General features: G+C 47.4%; 2 protein-coding genes across 12 annotated transcripts in view; both read left to right on the top strand.

The window, feature by feature from the left end:
* The window catches only part of dlg1b (discs large MAGUK scaffold protein 1b), a 65259-nt gene extending 50202 nt beyond the window's left edge, over positions 1 to 15057 (top strand). For 5 of the 11 annotated variants that reach the window (XM_079750965.1, XM_079750971.1, XM_079750972.1 and 2 more), the window contains 16 exons: positions 641 to 777; positions 1327 to 1471; positions 2229 to 2355; positions 2880 to 3078; positions 4488 to 4590; positions 5605 to 5719; positions 6118 to 6294; positions 6603 to 6669; positions 9316 to 9412; positions 11235 to 11276; positions 11929 to 11979; positions 12303 to 12404; positions 12750 to 12922; positions 13202 to 13311; positions 13603 to 13694; positions 13798 to 15057. In XM_079750965.1, coding sequence (XP_079607091.1) covers positions 641 to 777; positions 1327 to 1471; positions 2229 to 2355; positions 2880 to 3078; positions 4488 to 4590; positions 5605 to 5719; positions 6118 to 6294; positions 6603 to 6669; positions 9316 to 9412; positions 11235 to 11276; positions 11929 to 11979; positions 12303 to 12404; positions 12750 to 12922; positions 13202 to 13311; positions 13603 to 13694; positions 13798 to 13904 — 1844 coding nt within the window. In that variant the 3' untranslated portion in view covers positions 13905 to 15057. Of the gene's footprint in view, positions 1 to 640; positions 778 to 1326; positions 1472 to 2228; positions 2356 to 2879; positions 3079 to 4487; positions 4591 to 5604; positions 5720 to 6117; positions 6295 to 6602; positions 6703 to 9312; positions 9413 to 9756; positions 9791 to 11234; positions 11277 to 11928; positions 11980 to 12302; positions 12405 to 12749; positions 12923 to 13201; positions 13312 to 13602; positions 13695 to 13797 lie in introns of all 11 variants that reach the window. The other 6 variants (XM_079750973.1, XM_079750974.1, XM_079750969.1 and 3 more) reach the window with 4 other exon arrangements.
* A 3095-nt stretch (positions 15058 to 18152) lies between these two features.
* Positions 18153 to 19623, top strand: part of rasal2 (RAS protein activator like 2) — a 53274-nt gene continuing 51803 nt past the window's right edge. The window contains exon 1 of the mRNA XM_079750957.1: positions 18153 to 18614. Coding sequence (XP_079607083.1) covers positions 18488 to 18614 — 127 coding nt within the window. The 5' untranslated portion in view covers positions 18153 to 18487. The remainder of the gene's footprint in view (positions 18615 to 19623) is intronic.

The following is a 19623-nucleotide window of genomic DNA, read 5'->3' as shown; positions in this document are numbered from 1 at the left end:
TACGCGGCCGCATGCCTCGTGTCTCAGTACTAACGGGATTGTGTGCGTGTTGTCTTAGGTCAACGATGTGATCCTGCGTGTGAACGACATCCTCGGATGTAGTATACATCCTCGGATGTATACTAACAACCAGTGCATACACACTGGTTATGTACTGATTGTTAGTATACATCCCCAGTATATGCCCTGAGATCACCCTATTATATGAAGTGGTTTAAGGAAATTTAGTCTTCAGTGCTCTTCTTATGCACTTGATGAAGCGAGCCGTGATGTCATGTTACAGCTGATTGGCCCGAGTTGGCACAGAGAGCAGCGTCTAGAAACTTCTAATCAGCGTACAGTGAGCGATCTCTACCTCTGCCAAGACGCTAGAACAAAATCCCTCTGGGCCTTCTGAATATTCACCTAAGACACCCAGACGAAAGAACAAAGCCCCGGTTTCCAAGGAAACATGATAAAATATGCTTCGGAGCCTTTTTTCTCCGCACTTTATACTGATGTTAAATTGTTAATGATGTTATTAATAGCTTCTTCTCGAGGTTCAAACAGCTACGGTTTGTTTGGGTCCTGTGGAGATGGAGCTTGCCGTGTCTGAGTTAATGTGTTACACACTCCCCTCTTGGGACTTGGTCTCTCCCAGGTCTGGGGTTCAGTATAGCAGGGGGAGTGGGGAACCAGCACATCCCGGGGGACAACAGCATCTACGTCACCAAGATCATCGAGGGCGGGGCCGCGCATAAAGACGGCCGCCTGCAGATCGGAGACAAACTCCTAGCGGTGAGTCTCTACTTCCTGTCTGTAACGCGAGGGGGATGGTGTACTTCCTGTCTGTAAGGGAAGGCTGAGCGTGCACTTCCTGTCTGGAAGGGAAGGGAGATGGTGTACTTCCTGTCTATAATGGAACGTTGATGTGGTTCTTCCTGTCTGTAAGGGATGGTTGAGTATGTACTTCCTGTTAGTAAGGTAAGGTCTTTAAGAAAATGGTGTATACTTCCTGTCTGTAGGGAAAGGAATGCACTTCCTCTCCTCCTCTTAACTAGGTATGCTTCCATCTATAAAATGTAATATGTGAAATGTATAATGTGTACAGTATTATTCTGTATGTCCTCTTACACTAAGATTTTAAGCGACTTGTATTGAATGAACTTCCATCGGTGCACGTTTGCATTGAGGTGTATTTAGCATGTTTTTTAAAGGACCCATTTGAAAACCCCTTTAAATATGACCGTGACTCCATGACAACACCCCCATCGCCACGACAAAGCACCCAGGAAGCGGCCCATGGGCGCCGGGCTCCGTAGCGTGATCCTCCGCTCTCGTCCCCAGGTGAACGGCGCCTTTCTGGAGGAGGTGACCCACGAGCATGCGGTCACAGCCCTGAAGAACACCCCGGACGTGGTCTACCTGAAGGTGGCCAAGCCCCACAGCGTGTTCATGAACGAGACCTTCGCCCAGCCGGACATCACCAACTGTAAGTGGACCTCCGCTTCCCCAGGCCTGTGGAAACAGCGTTTCAAACAGCCACTCGTTTTCCGGTAAAGGAGACCTTGGTGTGTGGCCAGGCGGAAAGTACAGTCCAAATTAAAGGGATACCCAAAACTTTGAGAAAAATATTAAAATGATATCTATATGTCCAAAAAGATTAGTAGCAACGTTAACATAGATGAAGGCAAGCATGTTGCTGTTAATTAGGGCTGGTATTGAAAGTCGTTTATATGGGTCGTTCAGGAGGTCGGGAGATTTAGATGCCAACTCCGGTTGGCTTGTTTTCCAACGACCTCCCGGTAATCAGGGCATCCCCCGGGGACAGGACTTAGCGCTCCCTGTGGTGTTTCAACCGAAACACAGGGCTCAGAGTGAAGACAAGCAGACTGGTATTACAGTCTTAACCACGGGGTGGACGGCCAAGGGCCCGGTCAGGATACCGGACACCACTCCAAGAGCACTCAGAATCTCACCAATTACTGTGGAGGCACTGTGATGTTGTTCTGTACAATGATTCACCTGCTCCCTCTGATCAATCTCTCTCTCCTCTCTTTCTGTATGTATGTCCCTCTCTCTTGCCCTCTGTGCCTCTTTCTGACGACCTATCCCTTTTCCCCTCTCTCTTTCCTTCTGTCTCTCCCCATCGCTCTTTCTTCATCTGTCTCCGGTCGCCCTCCCTCTCCTCTCCTCCTTATGTCTGTTCTCTCTCTTTCTCTTTCTCTCTCTCTCTCTCTCTCTCTCAGCCTACTCCACACACATGGAGAACCATATCAGCCCCCCCGCCCTCCTGGGTCAGCCCCCGCCTCCAGCCCCCTCGGGACGCTACTCCCCCACACCCAAGAGCATGCTGGGAGACGATGATGTAACCAGGTGAGCCCAATGTCATCCGTCAGTCAGGGACTGCAGAGACAGAGATGGAGGGATGATTGAGTGAGGGATGATGGATGGATGACTGACGGATGGTTGATGGAGGGATGATAGATGAAGAGATGATAGATGGATGCAAGGAGGATGGAAGGATGATGGCTGGATGATGAAGGGGTAATAGATGGAAAGATGGCTGGATGGATGGATGATAGATAGATGTACCAGTGGACAAACGCCCTTACCTGCCTGCCTCTCTCTCTATTTCTCTGTGCCGGTGTCTCTGCTGTCAGCCAGCACTTAGCACCGAGTGGTTAAAAGGGGATAAGTGAGTGTCTGTGTGAAGCCACAGCACACTCTAGTGTGACAACCACGGCATTACACCAAAACACCACCTGCACATGGTCAGATAATACGACAGATTAATGAGAGGGTGATGGAGAAGAGACCAAATGATTGATTTGTGACATGCTAGTATCATAATGACGGGTATGCAGAGAGATCAAGGTGATTGAGTCTCTGGCCTATAGTCCAGATGACGGACAGCTGGGCGGTGTCGTCCTGACCAATAGGGAGCCCAGGAAGGTGGTCCTCCACCGAGGGGCGACGGGGCTGGGCTTCAACATCGTAGGGGGAGAGGACGGAGAGGGCATCTTCATCTCCTTCATCCTGGCTGGAGGACCGGCCGACCTGAGTGGCGAGCTGAGGAGAGGAGACCGCCTGGTGTCTGTAAGCACTGAGCACAGCGTAACACGATCTGATGGACCCCACTGATACAGTCTGATAGACACTAAGACCCACTGATACAGTCTGATACACACTGATACAGTCTGATAGACACTAAGACCCACTGATACACAGTCTGATACACACTGATACAGTCTGATAGACACTAAGACCCACTGATACACAGTCTGATACACACTGATACAGTCTGATAGACACTAAGACCCACTGATACACAGTCTGATACACACTGATACAGTCTGATAGACACTAAGACCCACTGATACGCAGTCTGATAGACACTAAGACCCACTGATACGCAGTCTGATAGACACTGATACACAGTCTGATAGACACTGATACACAGTCTGATAGACACTAAGACACACTGATACACCGTCTGATACACACTAAGACACACTGATACACAGTCTGATACACACTAAGACACACTGATACAGTCTGATAGACACTGATACACAGTCTGATACACACTAAGACACACTGATACAGCCTGATAGACACTGATACACAGTCTGATACACACTAAGACACACTGATGCAGTCTGATACACTGATACACAGTCTGATACACACTAATACACAATCTGATAGACACTAAGACACAATCTGATAGCCACTTATACACACTGATACACAATCTGATAGACACTAACACACAGTCTGATAGACACTTATACACACTGATACACAATCTGATAGACACTTATACACACTAATACACAATCTGAAAGACACTTATACACAATCTGATAGACACTTATACACACTAATACACAATCTGATAGACACTTATACACAATCTGATAGACACTTATACACACTATAGACAATCTGATAGACACTAAGACACACTTATACACAATCTGATAGACACTTATACACACTAATAAACAATCTGATAGACACTAAGACACACTAGGGCTGGGCGATTAATCGATTTTGATCGTGATTTAGATTTTAGCATCAAACGATCACAAAATTAACATAATCAAGTTTTTCTTTTTTTTATGTTTTATAGAAAGGGCAGCTAAATACATATCTGTATATTATTTTAGATTGGAACATTTTCTTTTTTAACATTTTGTCTATTTTTTTAAGGCGAAATTACAAAGTCAGTTACAAAGTGTTTCTCAGTTACAAAGTGTTTTTTGGGAGAGACATGCTGAATAAATACAACATGTTTTCAAACTCAAAAATAATCGTTTGAATAATCGTGATTTCATTATTGACCAAAATAATCGTGATTATGATTTTTTACCATAATCGAGCAGCCCTAGTACACACTAATACACAATCTATTAGGCCTTTATACATAATACACTAATAGACTAATAGACACTAATACACTAAAGTACACACTAATGCACTACACTGTACACTGTCTCCAGGTGAATGGGGTGGACCTGCGCAGCGCCACTCACGAGCAGGCGGCCGCCGCGCTGAAGAACGCCGGACAGACCGTCACCATTGTGGCCCATTACCGACCGGAGGGTAGGTCCCCCTACCTGGATCCCCTGGGCCCCTTACACACCCCCTCCATCTCAGCACACATCCCGCCTATGCACCTGTACCCCCCTGTACCCCCACCTGTACCTCAAACACATGTACACACCTGGTCCTCATACACCTGGTCACACCTCGTCCTCAAACACCTGTATACACCTGTATACACCTGGTCCTCATACACCTGGTCCTTATACACCTGGTCCTCATACACCTGCGCACACCTGGTCCTCATACACCTGGTCCTCATGCACCTGTACACACCTGGTCCTCATACACCTGTACACACCTGGTCCTCATACACCTGGTCCTCATACACCTGGTCCTCATGCACCTGTACACACCTGGTCCTCATACACCTGTTCACACCTGGTCCTCATTTACTTGTACACACCTGGTCCTCATACACCTGGTCCTCATACACCTGTACACACCTGGTCCTCATTCACCTGTACACACCTGGTCCTCATACACCTGGTCCTCATACACCTGTACACACCTGGTCCTCATTCACCTGTACACACCTGGTCCTCATTCACCTGTACACACCTGGTCCTCATTCACCTGTACACCTTGTCATCGTGACTCTAGAACACAGTCCATACTCTAGAGCACAGTCAGTACTATAGAACACAGTCCAGACTCTAGAACAGTCCAGACTCTAGAACACAGTCCAGACTCTAGGACACACTTCAGACTCTAGAACACAGTCCAGGCTCTAGAACACAGTCCACACTCTAGAACACAGTCCACACTCTAGAACACAGTCCACACTCTAGAACACAGTCCAGACTCTAGAACACAGTCCGTCCTCATACACCTGGTCCTCATACACCTGTACACACCTGGTCCTCATTCACCTGTACACACCTGGTCCTCATACACCTGGTCCTCATACACCTGTACACACCTGGTCCTCATTCACCTGTACACACCTGGTCCTCATTCACCTGTACACACCTGGTCCTCATTCACCTGTACACCTTGTCATCGTGTCGCCAGAGTACAGCCGCTTCGAGGCCAAGATCCATGACCTGCGGGAGCAGATGATGAGCAGCAGTATCAGCTCAGGGTCGGGCTCGCTCAGAACCAGCCAGAAGAGGACCCTCTACGTCAGGTACCAGCGCCACCGCTGCTGTCTGAGGGCCAGAGCCTCCGTCCAGTGAACATTGGTTAAGATGAGGGGTCCTAAAAACGAATGTGCTCTCCGTATTGGAAGGGATTAGATTGAAATCTTTAATTATAGTCATGGCATGTATTGTGTCTTCATACGGTATACAGTAACGTCAATAGTAAATAGTATGAATCATCTTCTTATCAGTAAACTCAGTGAGGAGCCTGGGGCCCCAGCGCAATCGTTAAACATTGTGTAACATTGTGTCCGTGTGTCTGGCTTTCTGTCTCTGTTTGTGTGTGTGCCTGTGTTTCTCTGTGCCTGTGTGTGTCGGTTTGTGTGTCTGCCTGTGTGTTTGCCTGTGTGTGCTTGACATGGTGTGTGTTTGTCTCTCTGTGCAGGGCGCTGTTTGACTACGATAAGACCAAGGACTCGGGGCTGCCCAGCCAGGGGCTGAACTTTAAGTTCGGGGACATCCTCCACGTGGTCAACGCCTCGGACGATGAGTGGTGGCAAGCACGGCAGCTCACCGCCCAGGGGGAGACGGAGGAGGTGGGGGTCATCCCCAGCAAGAGACGGTGAGAGAGACACACACACACACACGCAAACACACTGTCACACACACACTGTAACACACAAACACACACACACACACACACACTGTAACACACACACTGTCACACACACTGTCACACACACAGTAACACACATGCACTGTAACACACACACACTGTAGCACACACAAAAACTAACACACATACACACACACTGTAACGCATACACACACTGTAACACAAACACACGGTAACACACATACACACACACACACTCAATGTAACACACACACTGTACCACGCGTGTCTCACACTCTTGGTTGTGTGCCCAGGGTGGAGAAGAAGGAGAGAGCGCGACTCAAAACGGTCAAGTTCAACGCAAAGTCCAGAGACCGAGGGGTGAGTCCAGAACCTCCCGTCCAGAACCTTCTGGTGAGCTAGAACACAGTCCAGACTCTAGAACACAGTCCAGACTCTAGAACACAGTCCAGACTCTAGAACAGTCCAGATTCTAGAACACAGTCCAGGCTCTAGAACACACTACAGACTCTAGAACACACTCCAGACTCTAGAACACACTCCAGACTCTAGAACACAGTCCAGACTCTAGAACACAGTCCAGACTCTAGAACACAGTGCAGACTCTAAAACACAGTCTAGACTCTAGGACACACTTCAGACTCTTGGACACACTTCACACTCTAGAACACAGTCCAGACTCTAGAACACAGTCCAGACTCTAGAACACACTCCAGACTCTAGAACACAGTGCAGACTCTAAAACACAGTGCAGACTCTAGAACACAGTCTAGACTCTAGGACACACATCACACTCTAGAACACAGTCCAGACTCTAGAACACAGTCCAGACTCTAGAACACAGTCCAGACTCTAGGACACACTCCAGACTCTAGAACACAGTCCAGACTCTAGAACACAGTCCAGACTCTAGAACACAGTCCAGACTCTAGAGCACAGTCAGTACTATAGAACACAGTCCAGACTCTAGAACAGTCCAGACTCTAGAACACAGTCCAGACTCTAGGACACACTTCAGACTCTAGAACACAGTCCAGGCTCTAGAACACAGTCCACACTCTAGAACACAGTCCACACTCTAGAACACAGTCCAGACTCTAGAACACAGTCCATACTCTAGAACACAGTCCAGACTCTAGGACACACTCCATACTCTAGAACATTCCAGGCTCTAGAACACAATCCAGATTCTAGAACTCAGTCCGGACAACAGGATGTCCTGTATCACATTCTAGAACCTCGGGTAAGAACCGGTTTCCTGCCGTGTGTGCAATTGGTATTATGTTGCAGGTGTAAAAGTTATAGATCTAGACAGCAGTAGAAAACAGTGCTCCGTATATGTATCGTTTTATAGTGTTTAAATGGTTAAATGATTATTATTCTATTGCTTTACAGTGACTGTATATATATTTTTATTAATGTAATGCCAAAAATCAAGATAACGGAAAGATCCAACCATATTTGTAATTATACCAAACCAGTTTTCAATCTACCCTTGTTAATTCTGAATCGGACTGAACTGCCCCCTGCCACCAGCAGGGGGCAGTCGTCCCAGCAGATCGACAGCATGGTGTGTGGATCGTCTTCTTACCCCTCACCCCCCCCCTTCCTCTACTTGTACGTTTCTTCGTAATAACCCGTGTCCAGCAGCGTCTTCGCTCCCTGCGTGCGTTCAAACCGCCACCAGGTGGCGCACCTCGTCCTCTCGTAACCCTCGTCGCCAAACCACCGCCGTCGCCACTCTGCGCTGCACCCACCCCCCCCCAAACACGCCTCTCTGAGGGGACACCAAAACATGCATGAGTGACACCCCTCCCCCTCGATAACGCTTGCCATTGACGTCTGACTGTCTGCTCCTGATCCCTGAACGACCCCGGTGCAACCCCCACCTCCATGACCCTCCTCACTGACCTCCCCCCTTCCCTCTCTTTCTTGTTCCGACTCATCTCCCTATTATTCTAGCTTTTTATTTGAAACCAAGTTAAGTTTCAAGAATAGAAACTTTAGGTATGATTCAGTGTCGTTTGAAAAATCCTTGTCATTGTGGTTCAAACCTGGAGATAGCTGGAAGGCAATCACTCTGGCCCCACACTATCTATCCCCTCTTTTAACCAAGTTAGGTTCAAGACAGATCTTTTTTAGAGTTGAGTTATTAATCATAGATCTGATGTGACAGGAAGTGTACTTATAGAACTTGCAGTGAAGACCTTCAACCTATAGCCTCCAACCTGTGTCTCCTGCCTAAAGAACCTTAACCCAGGTTCCTCCTACATCCTATCCAACCCAACCTCAACCCAGGTTCCTCCTACTCCCCATCCTAAAGAACCTCAACCCAGGTTCCTCCTACTCCCCATCCTAAAGAACCTCAACCCAGGTTCCTCCTACTCCCCATGCATCCTAACCTAAGTCCAGGTTCTCCCCTGGTCTCTGCATGCCACCTGCACGTCATTACCCATCCCTACCTTCTCCTCCTCCTGCTCCACCCTGAGGGAGGAGCAGGTTCTAAACCTCCACCTCTCACCATAGCTCCTCCTACCCCCTCCCCCCTCTCACCCACCCGTACTAACCTCACACCTCGCTGTAGGGCCCTCTTGCAGGCCTGCTCCATGCATCTGCACAACCATCTGAGCGCTCCTCGTAGATGAGAGCTACTCAGTGTTTAGATGTTAGACGAGAGGGCTTGACAATTGCTGGACTCTACTGGTCCTCAGGTTTGACTCTGAAGACTGGTAGCTGCCGAGATAAGGGTGAATTGAACTACAAGGACATTGCAACTGTAGCTTTGTTAACAGAAGCCCCTTTGGAAGATTTTTTTTATCAGATATCTCTGTGTGTGTGACTCTGCATTGGAGATTATGGTGATGATAGTTCCGTCCTTCTACCGTGACTTCTCTCATGGAGGGTGGTGGTCCTTACTTCATTGTCTTCCATCTCCACCTCATGTTTGTCTCCCCCTTCCCTCCCCTCCCTCACTGCCTCCCCCTCCCCCCCCCCCACCACCAGCAGTCACTCAATGACAAGCGTAAAAAGAACCTTTTTTCACGAAAGTTTCCGTTCTACAAGAGCAAGGACGCGAGCGAGCCGGAGACCAGCGACGGGGAACGTAAGTACAGCACGCCGCGTGGGGGGGAGGGGTCGCTCGGTCCGACACCACGGCCGGGGTCAGCCACGGCAAGAGAGACGGGCGCCGCCGTCGCCACGGCAACGTCAAACCCCCCCCCCCCCCAAATCACTCCCAAAAGTCCCTTTGAGTGACAGGAAGCCCGGAATTACAGTTGGCTCGGATGGTTCACCTCGCGTCGATCCAAAATGGCCACCGCGTGGAGGCCAGTGTCTGCTGGTCTCTCTCTCTCTCTCTCGTTCTCTGTCTCGCTCTCTCTCTGTGGCTGACCTCCAGTAACACCAGTGTCTCTTTGGCTGTTTCCTCCCATGTCTCTTATTCCACAGGACACCTCGGATGACATGCTCAACAAGAACCACAGTAAGTGTTCAACTCCTCGCCCCCTACCCGGCCCCGCCGGCTGTTGGTAGACTCCGCCCCCTACTGAACGCTGATGTCCTCTGGTTCTCATCAAAGGACTGGTCATCAAACCTCCAAAACAAAACTAGAAGAAATTAAAAGAAGAAAAGTATACTTGCTCGGACTGGTATATGTAGTAAAAATCATTAGCAAACCGAATCGTTTGGAGCCCTGAGTTTGACGACAAATATTTTGAAGCACTTCACTCCTGTTAGCTGAGCGCTGCTAGCTAGCTAGTTCTGGATCCAAATGTGTGGAAATGGAAAAAAGGTTTTTGTTTGTTCTGCTGTGTAATCATCGCCACAGCTGTTTGTGCTGCCGTAGAGGAAAGCTTTTTCCACTAGCTTCGCTTGCATTCAGCTAGCTGCAACTGACACAGGTAGCGGGCAACTACTGGCTAGATAAAATAAGATCTCTCGTTCTTTTAATCCCAGACAGGAAATGAGGGAGATGGTCTCACAGCAGAAAATACAGGATAGTGAAAGGAATTAAAGATGTATATATATCTAAAAAAAATGCAAAACGTACAAAAAATAAGTGGGAAATTTAGCAAGATGCATAATTTGATATACTATAATATGCAGAAATGTAAATGAAAAACGTAAAACTAAACGTAGTATGAAAAGCTCAAGAAACAATGGCACCATGTGGGAACATGTCCCAGACCAGCTGCTCAATGGAGGGAAGGTGGAAGGTGGGTTCTGGGTGATGTAGTTTGATGATTTAACTTTGGGGCCGTTTCACTCTTGGTTCAGTAGTAGCATGAAGCAGCGCTTAGCCAGTTCATTCCTGTTCCTTGTGTGTGTGTCGTTGTGTGTGTGTTTCTGTTTCATTATGTGGGTGTAGGTGTGGGTTTCTTTATCATTATGCATTTGTCAGTGTGTGTTTCTGTGTCTGTGCGTGTGTGTTTCTGTGTAGGTGTGTGTGTCGGTGTGTATTGTGTGTGTCGGTGTGTATAATGTGTTGGTGTTCAGGAGGTGAAGGATAGGTCACAAATCCATACCGTTAATGCTGTTCTGCTGGCAGTAAGAGCTCCATGCTGGAACCAGGACGACCTGCCGTTAAAAATGATCGCAGTTCTACCCTTCAAATTAATGGTGACAGGGTTGAACTCCTACTGCTGCCCAGGTGTCTTTGGGCCTGGCTGCAGGGTTGTGGGTCTCTCTCTGCAATGCATTTCCGTCTCCCTCACCTGGTGTCTCTGGGTGGTGGTGATGTCATCTTACACAGACTGTCTTTATTTCCTCCCTGCTTCACTAAAACCTCCACCCACCACAGTCTTCTGGCCGGCGACGGAACGCTGCAATGCATTGTGGGATGTTTTTGAATGGGGGATAACTTTCCTCCACCCCATGACCGTGTTGTTTTCTTTGTTTTTGTTTTTGTTTGTTTGTTATGAATCCAGACCATGTGACGTCTAACGCCAGCGATAGTGAGAGTAGCTACCGTAAGTGTTCTCCCATCAAACCGTTGACTAACTACTGGCTGTTAACTACCAGGAACCACGGCAGCGCCTGCTGGCCCCTTAAAACTAACTAATGATCTGAGCCCTAAGGCTTCTAAGTGGATGAGTATGTCGGCGTCTGTGAATAAGCATCTACGTAGCAGCAGGTTAGATCGACGCTAATGCTAACCACTAACTGATGGCTCTCACCAGGATGGCAGACGGCTTTAAGGGCAATCACAGCATGACCTGTCCTTCACCTCGATCACACAAACTCACCCTGCTGTGTGTGTGTGTGTGTGTGTGTGTGTGTGTGTGTGTGTGTGTGTGTGTGTGTGTGTGGCAAAGAGAGAATGTGTGGCAGAGAGAATCTATAACAGCAGTGAGTGGAGATTTCGCTGATGTATGTGTGTTATGCTTTAACCTTAGTGTGTGTGGATTGCTGTAACCTCAGTGTGTGTATTGCTGTAACGTGTGTATGGCTCTAACCGGTGTGTGTGTGTGTTGTGCTCTAACCTGTGTGTATGTGTGTGTTCGTTGTGCTCTAAGCTCAGTGTGTGTTTGTGTGTGTGTATTGCTGTAAACTCTGTGCGTGTGTATTGCTGTAACGTGTGTGAGTGTATTTCTGTAACCTCAGTGTGTGTGTGTTCCTTAGGTGGCCAGGAGGAGTACGTCCTGTCCTATGAACCAGTCACCCAGCACGAAGGTGAGTCTGCTGTCAGCCACAATAAAGATTTTTAAAGGTATTATCTAACATCGTAGCTCAATATTAATGGCACCGCCGATGGAAGAACTGGCTTCATTTAGTTAATCAGCCCAATGGTTTGCACTTCCTGTTAATTTAACACTGGTTTGTTACATCACTTCCTGTTGTAAAAACACTGGTTTGTTGGGTTATTTCCTGTTGCTCTTACAATGGTTTGTTACAAAACTTCCTGTTGTACAAACACTGGTTTGTTGGTTACTTCCTGGGGGGCAGAGACTTTTTGTGACTGCCTTTGGCCATAACGCTGGTTTCCTTCCCACCAGTCAACTACACCCGTCCGGTCATCATCCTGGGACCCATGAAGGACCGGATCAACGATGACCTAATCTCGGAGTTCCCCGACAAGTTTGGTTCCTGCGTTCCGCGTAAGCCCCGCCCCCTTTATTACCTCCTTCATTTAAGTGTCTGATTAGATTTCCAAAAGGATTAAATGTTAACTAATGGATGTTACCTCTGGGAATGGTTCGGTTTGGAAGGAACCGGAGTGGAACCGCAGAGAGCTCAGCGTTCTGACCTGATGTTAAAAGTGGACGTAAACAAATGAAAACCCCCTCAGTGTTGCCATGTCTTGATTGTGGCTCTCTCCTTGGGGGGCCCACGCCACTGGCTGGAATCATGTCTGCGATGCTCCTGTACTCTGCTGTTCACACTCGACTCGCGTGTTAAATGAGTGGAACTCGAAGTGTAAAGGAGGTTCTGTTGTGCGGCAGACACGACGCGGCCCAAGCGGGACTACGAGGTGGACGGCCGGGACTACCACTTCATGGTGTCCCGGGAGCAGATGGAGAAGGACATCCAGGACCACAAGTTCATTGAGGCGGGCCAGTACAACAACCATCTGTACGGCACCAGCGTCCAGTCGGTCCGGCAGGTGGCCGAGAAGGTGGGACTGGGAACACACACTTATTTATTTATTATTCAATATTTTGTTTGAATTCTATTTTAATTGTATTATTGAATTTCTGACCTACTTGGCTTTAAATAACAACTGCATTATTTTGTCTCCATGGTAACTGGTTCTGTGTCCATGGTTACGGGTCGTGACGGTGTCTCTATGGCGACTGCTTCTTGGTCTAATATCCATGGTAGCGGTTGAGGTGGTGTCTTCATGGTTACGTTTTTGTTGGTGTCTCCATGTTAACTGCTCTGATGGTGTCTCCAGGGGAAACACTGTATTCTGGACGTGTCGGGGAACGCCATCAAGAGGCTGCAGCTGGCTCATCTTCATCCCATCGCTGTCTTCATCAAACCCAAGACTGTGGAGAACATCATGTAAGTGGGCAACCACAGTACTACCATTATACTACACTAGTACACACAGAAGCAACGTATCACCACAGTACTGCCGTAGTACCATAATACTACCATTATACTACATTAGTGCACACTGTCATACAATATGACCATTTTACTACCATAATACCATGCTACTGTAAAACTGCAATAGAGGAAACAGGTCTACCATAGCACCACAACGACTGACGGTACTGCCCTAGTACTAGCCCAGGGCCCTGCAGCAGTACGCAGCCCGCAGTGTGACAGCCTGTCCTGGTGTGTGTTCAGGGAGATGAACAAGCGTCTTACGGAGGAGCAGGGCAGGAAGACGCTGGACCGAGCCAACAAGCTGGAGCTGGAGTTCACCGAGCATTTCACAGGTGGGACGGCGCTCCCTACTCCCCGGAGGGGGTACTCTGTCTATGTATGTGTAAAGGCAAGTCTAATAGGGCGTGTGTGTGTGTGTGTGTGTGTTCGTTCCAGCTGTGGTCCAGGGAGACACCCTGGAAGAGATCTACGACCTTGTGAAGCAGATCATCGAGGACCAATCCGGCCCCTTCATCTGGATCCAGTCCAAGGAGAAGTTATGAGGAAGAGACACACACACACATACATACACACACACACTGTTCAACTCTTTTCATAATTTAGCTTTTTTTTTAAGACAACTGCTGCATATGGAAACTTCTCCTCTCTCTCTCAAAGACACATATAGACACACACATAAACACACACACACATACACACAGGGCCTTGCCAGAGGTGGCCCAGACTACGGTACGCTTCCTTAATGTTTAAGGGAGAGGACTTTCCATTTTCTTTCCTTTATCGTTCTTGATTTTAATTAATTCTGGGGCTTTTAGCGTAACTTAAACAAAGAGGGGCAGAGTTTCTCTCTCAGGAGTCATGAAGTAAAAGAAGGAGGCGGAGCAAATTGGTCCCCTCCCACACGTGGTCAAGAGGTCCTTCGTCATCTTCCTTCTGCGCTTTTTAGTTTTTAATTTTCTCTTTTTAACCTCCTTCTCCACACACACACACACACACACACACACACACACACTCAGACTGCCCCCTGCTGGTCATCTCCCACCAAGTGGAGCTTTAGGTGACAGACCCGGCCTCTAATACCTAACACTGTTGGCCCACTCCCCTCCTCCTGACCGTCACTAAGGAGACGTTTCGAACCCTGGACACTGCCCCCCCCCCCCTTCGGGTCAGACACATTTCACGCAAGAACAACGCTACAAGGTCAGAGGTCGCGGAATCAGAGACACGAGACTCAAGTTCTGACCAGATGAGCGGGTGTATCACTGTGCAGACGACCAACCCCCCCCCCCCCCCCCCCCCCCGGACCAGGTGGACGCTGGCGGAGCGGCCATTTTGTGTGCTGTCTGTTTTCTTTCACCATCAAAGCGCTTTGGCGTCCCAAGTCATTGAGGCGCGGGGATAAGAAACCGCCATTTCCAGGCGTCCATCGCTGTGTGGGCTGCCGAACGCTGATGCAAACACAGAGATTTAAGATCCTTGTACATGAGATTCAACCCTTGGTAAACTGCCTATTTTGTTATAATAAAAGTCTATATTGAACTTGACTTGAGCACTACTACGGGATTTATTTTCTTTGCATTGTTAATCGTAAGATGAAATAGAAAGGTATAAAGATATTTGAATATGAATATATATATATTTTTCTTTTCTGTTATCACCACCGCGTCTGTCTTTTAATTTTCTTTTTTAATCGGAATAAAAAAAGTTAACAAGACAAGTTGTGGGGGTGTACTTGTGTTATTTGCAATCAAACTGAGCAATCTAAACAGCTTTTAACCCGTTTCAAATATGAATAAATACGTTTCTGTCCGCATGCTTTGACTAGAGCTTCTGGTCACTCAACTTATTAATATTGATACCGCTACATTGAAGGCTGATCACCAGGTGTTCCCTAACGTTCTCACGGATCACTTGTACAGGTATTGCCCAGGACCCCTTGAATATATTTGACATGTTTACATAAAAGATGCATTTTGTTAATTAATGTACCGGTAGTAGTATACCCGTTTGAGATCTTCAAGATTTATACTAATCAAATTTAATTACTTTGGGTCCATACTGTTAAAAACCACTGAATTAACACATGTAATTAACATATTTGTCACTCAACAGTCGTAGCCTTTTTTATGAAATGGGGATTTTAGGTCTGGAACGAGAAGATATGCCACACCATAACCTGATAGACTACACACATGCTGATGCGAGGGTCTTATAAACACGGGGCTTTTATCAAGCGTTTGTTAAAATAGTTGTACAGGAGTCTACAGACAAATAAGGTTTTGATTTGGGTTTAATGACTTGCACACGAAATCAGCAGGTCGTGTTTTTAGGCAATTTCAGAGTTCATTCTCAGTAGTTCATTGCAGCAACTGGTTCACCGGCAGCCTTCATGCATTCAGTCCAACTCCAAAATCCGTACACGTGTTTTCTTGGAGTTGGAAACAGTTTCGAGTGATTCGTTCAACGCCCCTTGCGTTTTATCTGCTTCGAAACAACGTTCACGCCGTCTTTCACGTCTCTCACCAAACTGTCCTTTAGCCGGCCGGCTTTCCTGCCCATGTCGTCGACACTCCGTGGAAGCTCGAAGGTTTCCTGTCGGATCTGCCGAACTGTGTTCGATTTAAGGACCTGGGTAACCGCGTCTTTGCCGAACAGCTGCGCCTTAATCGCGGCGTATGCTGTCAGCTGAGCCGCCCTGCGCATACTTCGTGACTCTGCGAGCTTCTCTACCGCATCCGACTTCTTGATGAGGGCTGAGCACAGATATCTGAATATCATCTCACCATAGCACATCATTCACCTCCCTAACGGCTAAACTTCTAGTGTTGTGATATTGGGGGCAGTGAAGTCAGTCTCTTCCTCTGAAAGTCTCAACAGCATAGCATTAATCTACTTCCGGGGTATGATATGTAACATTAGGTGTAATGATTGTCAAAGTAAAAGTTCCTAGTTTGATTTGTAACTAAGGTCGACAAAAACAAAGTTCAAAATAAGGGTCTGTGAGGGAATGTGCTCTTTATTTACTTTTATTTTAGGTTTTTTTGATTGAGAATTTCTTGTTCTCTGTAAAATTAAAAAAAATGTGGTTGTGTAAATTGATATTGAGGTAATTTAGTTATTGCTAGTTGTAGTTATTGCCCTTATATCATTGTTTCATAAAGTACTTATAAAGAACGTTATAGTGTTGTAATATAGCATTGTCATATATATATAAAGAAACGGTGGTATTATAAGTGTCATAATACATAATGGTAAGTTGTTCCAGTCAGGGAGCTGGTACATGGGTACTGGTCTCTAACAGTTTAAATAAGTAAGATACAGTATATAAACACAATACGTTAGCATGAAAAAGAGTACAGGCCGAGTAGCCTACCCTAATTAGATTGTGATGTGATAGGCCTATAAACGGAATTATTCTGTGTTTTTGTGGAAACTAAATTCTGCATAAACTAAGTTAACAGTTACACTGTTCATAAGGCTGTGTGGTTAAAGACATGCTGAAGTGTTTTATTATGAGTTCTTTCGGGATTATTGTAAAGTCCTTGGCAGCCGTTGCCTTTCGGTGGGGTTGGCCAACGGACTCATTCTAAACGGTTAGTAATCTGCCACCAGAAGCAAAAACCTGGAAAACATGGGTGTAATAGAAATATGGAATTGCAATAGGGGAAAATACTTTAATCGGTCAACAAATGTATTTGTAAAAAATAGTAAAAATCAACAAGAACAAGAATTCAATGTGAATTAATGACGGTGGGTGTCATTTCGGCAAACGGCCAGAAGGAGGCAGCATTGGGAAGACGTCGATAACACCTCTCCCCTCAGAGTTGGTAGGTTCAATACATCTACCTGAACCACTTCTCTCTGGCACATCGGCGTGGTTCCGGCCATTCGTTTGGTTTATTCAGACCCTGAGAGTTAAGTCACCGAGCAACCTCGATAAACAAAACCGACGCAACGTATCCCGCTTCAGAAATCATTCTCAACGGCTCCTTTCACCTCATGGTTGAAACACATGCAACACAAATTCACATTAATCCCATTTTCTTATTTAGACTCCAGAATATGTGACCCTCGCAGTGTCCCCCATGGACCGCAGAACAAAGAGCTCTTTCTCCCAGAACTTGGAAGAAACATAACGACTTGAGGAGTTGGCAAGTGCACTGAGAGCAAGAATAAACAGTTGCAGTTCACATCACGAGTAGCTAGCGTTCATTCATTAAGTAGCAAGTCTCTAATGTGGAACGGGAGGATGTCAGAATGAAACATGCACAACACGTTTTAAAGGTAGGCCTACCAAAACTACACACCACATCCCATGTTATTTGGCCATAGTCCTAGGCTAGATGCCTCGTTGATGATTGCAATGGAATTTTTCATTGGGTGATCATTCACTTTAAAGTGAATTAAAGTAACTTAAATAACGTTACGCCACTTGTAAAGCTTCTAGCAGCAGTGACGAGAGAGACTGCTGGTATTCAGCATCTGAAAAAATCAAATATTCACTGTAACTAAAATATTCACTGTAACACACACACGCGCACACACGCACACGCAAAAACACACACACACACACACACACACACACACACACACACACACACACACACACACACACACACACACACACACACACAGTCAGTCAACCCCACCCCCACCAGGATGCGCGTCCTCGGAGCAGGGCGCGCCCCCCGGAGCAGGGCACGGCGTGGGAGAGAGCAGCAGACGGTCCACCGTGGAGCACCGAGTCAACATCAACACTGCTCGCTGACATGACGCCCCACACTCCGGACACCACTGTCGGAATTTAAACGAAGGGCACTTGTGGACGTTGAGTCAGGCGGCGGTCCCGGTTCTGTGGTCGACCCCCGGTTCGGGACTAAAGGTTAACTGATAAACGTGAACAATGAGCCGGAGTCGGCGAGTCCGCCAGTCCGCTCTGAGCTAACGGCTAGCTGGGTACACCGGAGCCGGACCAACAGGAGAAACTCTCACCAGGACGGAGAAGAACGCTGCCATTTAACCCTAACTCATCGTGAAGTGGCTCAAATAGCCCATTGCCCGGTGGGTCCTGTCCTCTTCCCGGTTCTCCTGTGACTCACTGGACTAAGGGGGTGGGTTTTGAAGTATGGAGACCGACTCGGCGGCGGGCGACGTGGACTCTGTTCACGGGGGACTAAGTTCCGTGGACCCACTGGTGGAACGGATCCTGGAGGACACGGTGTGCCAGCAACAGGGCTGGCTCCGGGTTTACGGTAAGGCGGCGATACTCTCGTTTAACGGAAATTCACTGGGATGGCGAATTGCGGAGGTGTTTAGGGAGCCACTGGCCAGGTGAAGGAAGCCATGACGGCTGACCTGGCGCTTGGAAAACAAGTTAAAGGAATAAACCAAAATCACACACTCTTTCCTTCTCACACACACACACTCTCACTCACAAGATGGTTTAGAAAGTTAAAGGGAGGAAAGTATAAACTGTTTGGGCTCCTAACGGACTTTCCCCCGAAAGTGTCCCCTTGGCTCTGTCTTGTTCAACCAGTTTCACACAGCTTCAGATCCGCTGCTTTCCTTTCAGGCGAATCTCATTCAAAAACAATGCGATGGTTTGTTTGTCCCGGCGTCCCTGGACCTAAGAGAGTCTGACATGGTTACTCTGTGTTAAAAACACATGGTGGGTTTGTTCTCTGTTAGTGTGTGTGTCTGTTTCGACTCATAGCCGGTATTGCTCAGGCAGGCTGGTGGTGAGGATGTGAGCCCTCACATCTCCCCTCCCTCTCTCGTGTCTCTGTATGACCGGGCGGTCGATACTACACCGTGATGTAAGCGGACCGTTTTTCTGAATGATCTCACCACCGCTGCTCGCGCCCAGATTCCTGGACAGGCAGGGTCACCATCCGGTGGGGGTGGATGGAGAGAGATGATCGCTTTACGTTTACGGTCGCGCCCTACATGTATGTGTGTATATCTGTCAGCATTTATTCACTAGTTCTGCATGATGGCTTCGCGTGTGAGTTGTATAGTCCACGTGCGCCGGGTGTGACTAACGAATAGCAAGCTCGAAAAGTCACTTAGTGGATCTGACGAGACCAAAGATGAAGTCATCAAGGATTCATTAGGTCTCCGGTTTTAACAAGGATCAATCCAAGGTTTTGATATTGGGGGATTTAGCCTGGTCTACTACAGGTCGTGTCCTAAACTAAACGTGTAGAGGGGTATTGGTAAACGAGTATAGGTGTACTGTAGGTCAGTCTACTCAACAGGTGA

The sequence above is a fragment of the Pollachius pollachius genome (assembly GCF_949987615.1).
Source record: "Pollachius pollachius genome assembly, chromosome: 14".
Taxonomy (NCBI): Eukaryota; Metazoa; Chordata; class Actinopteri; order Gadiformes; family Gadidae; genus Pollachius; species Pollachius pollachius.
Note: the sequence above shows the minus strand (reverse complement) of the source record. Positions and strands in the feature narration are given on the sequence as shown.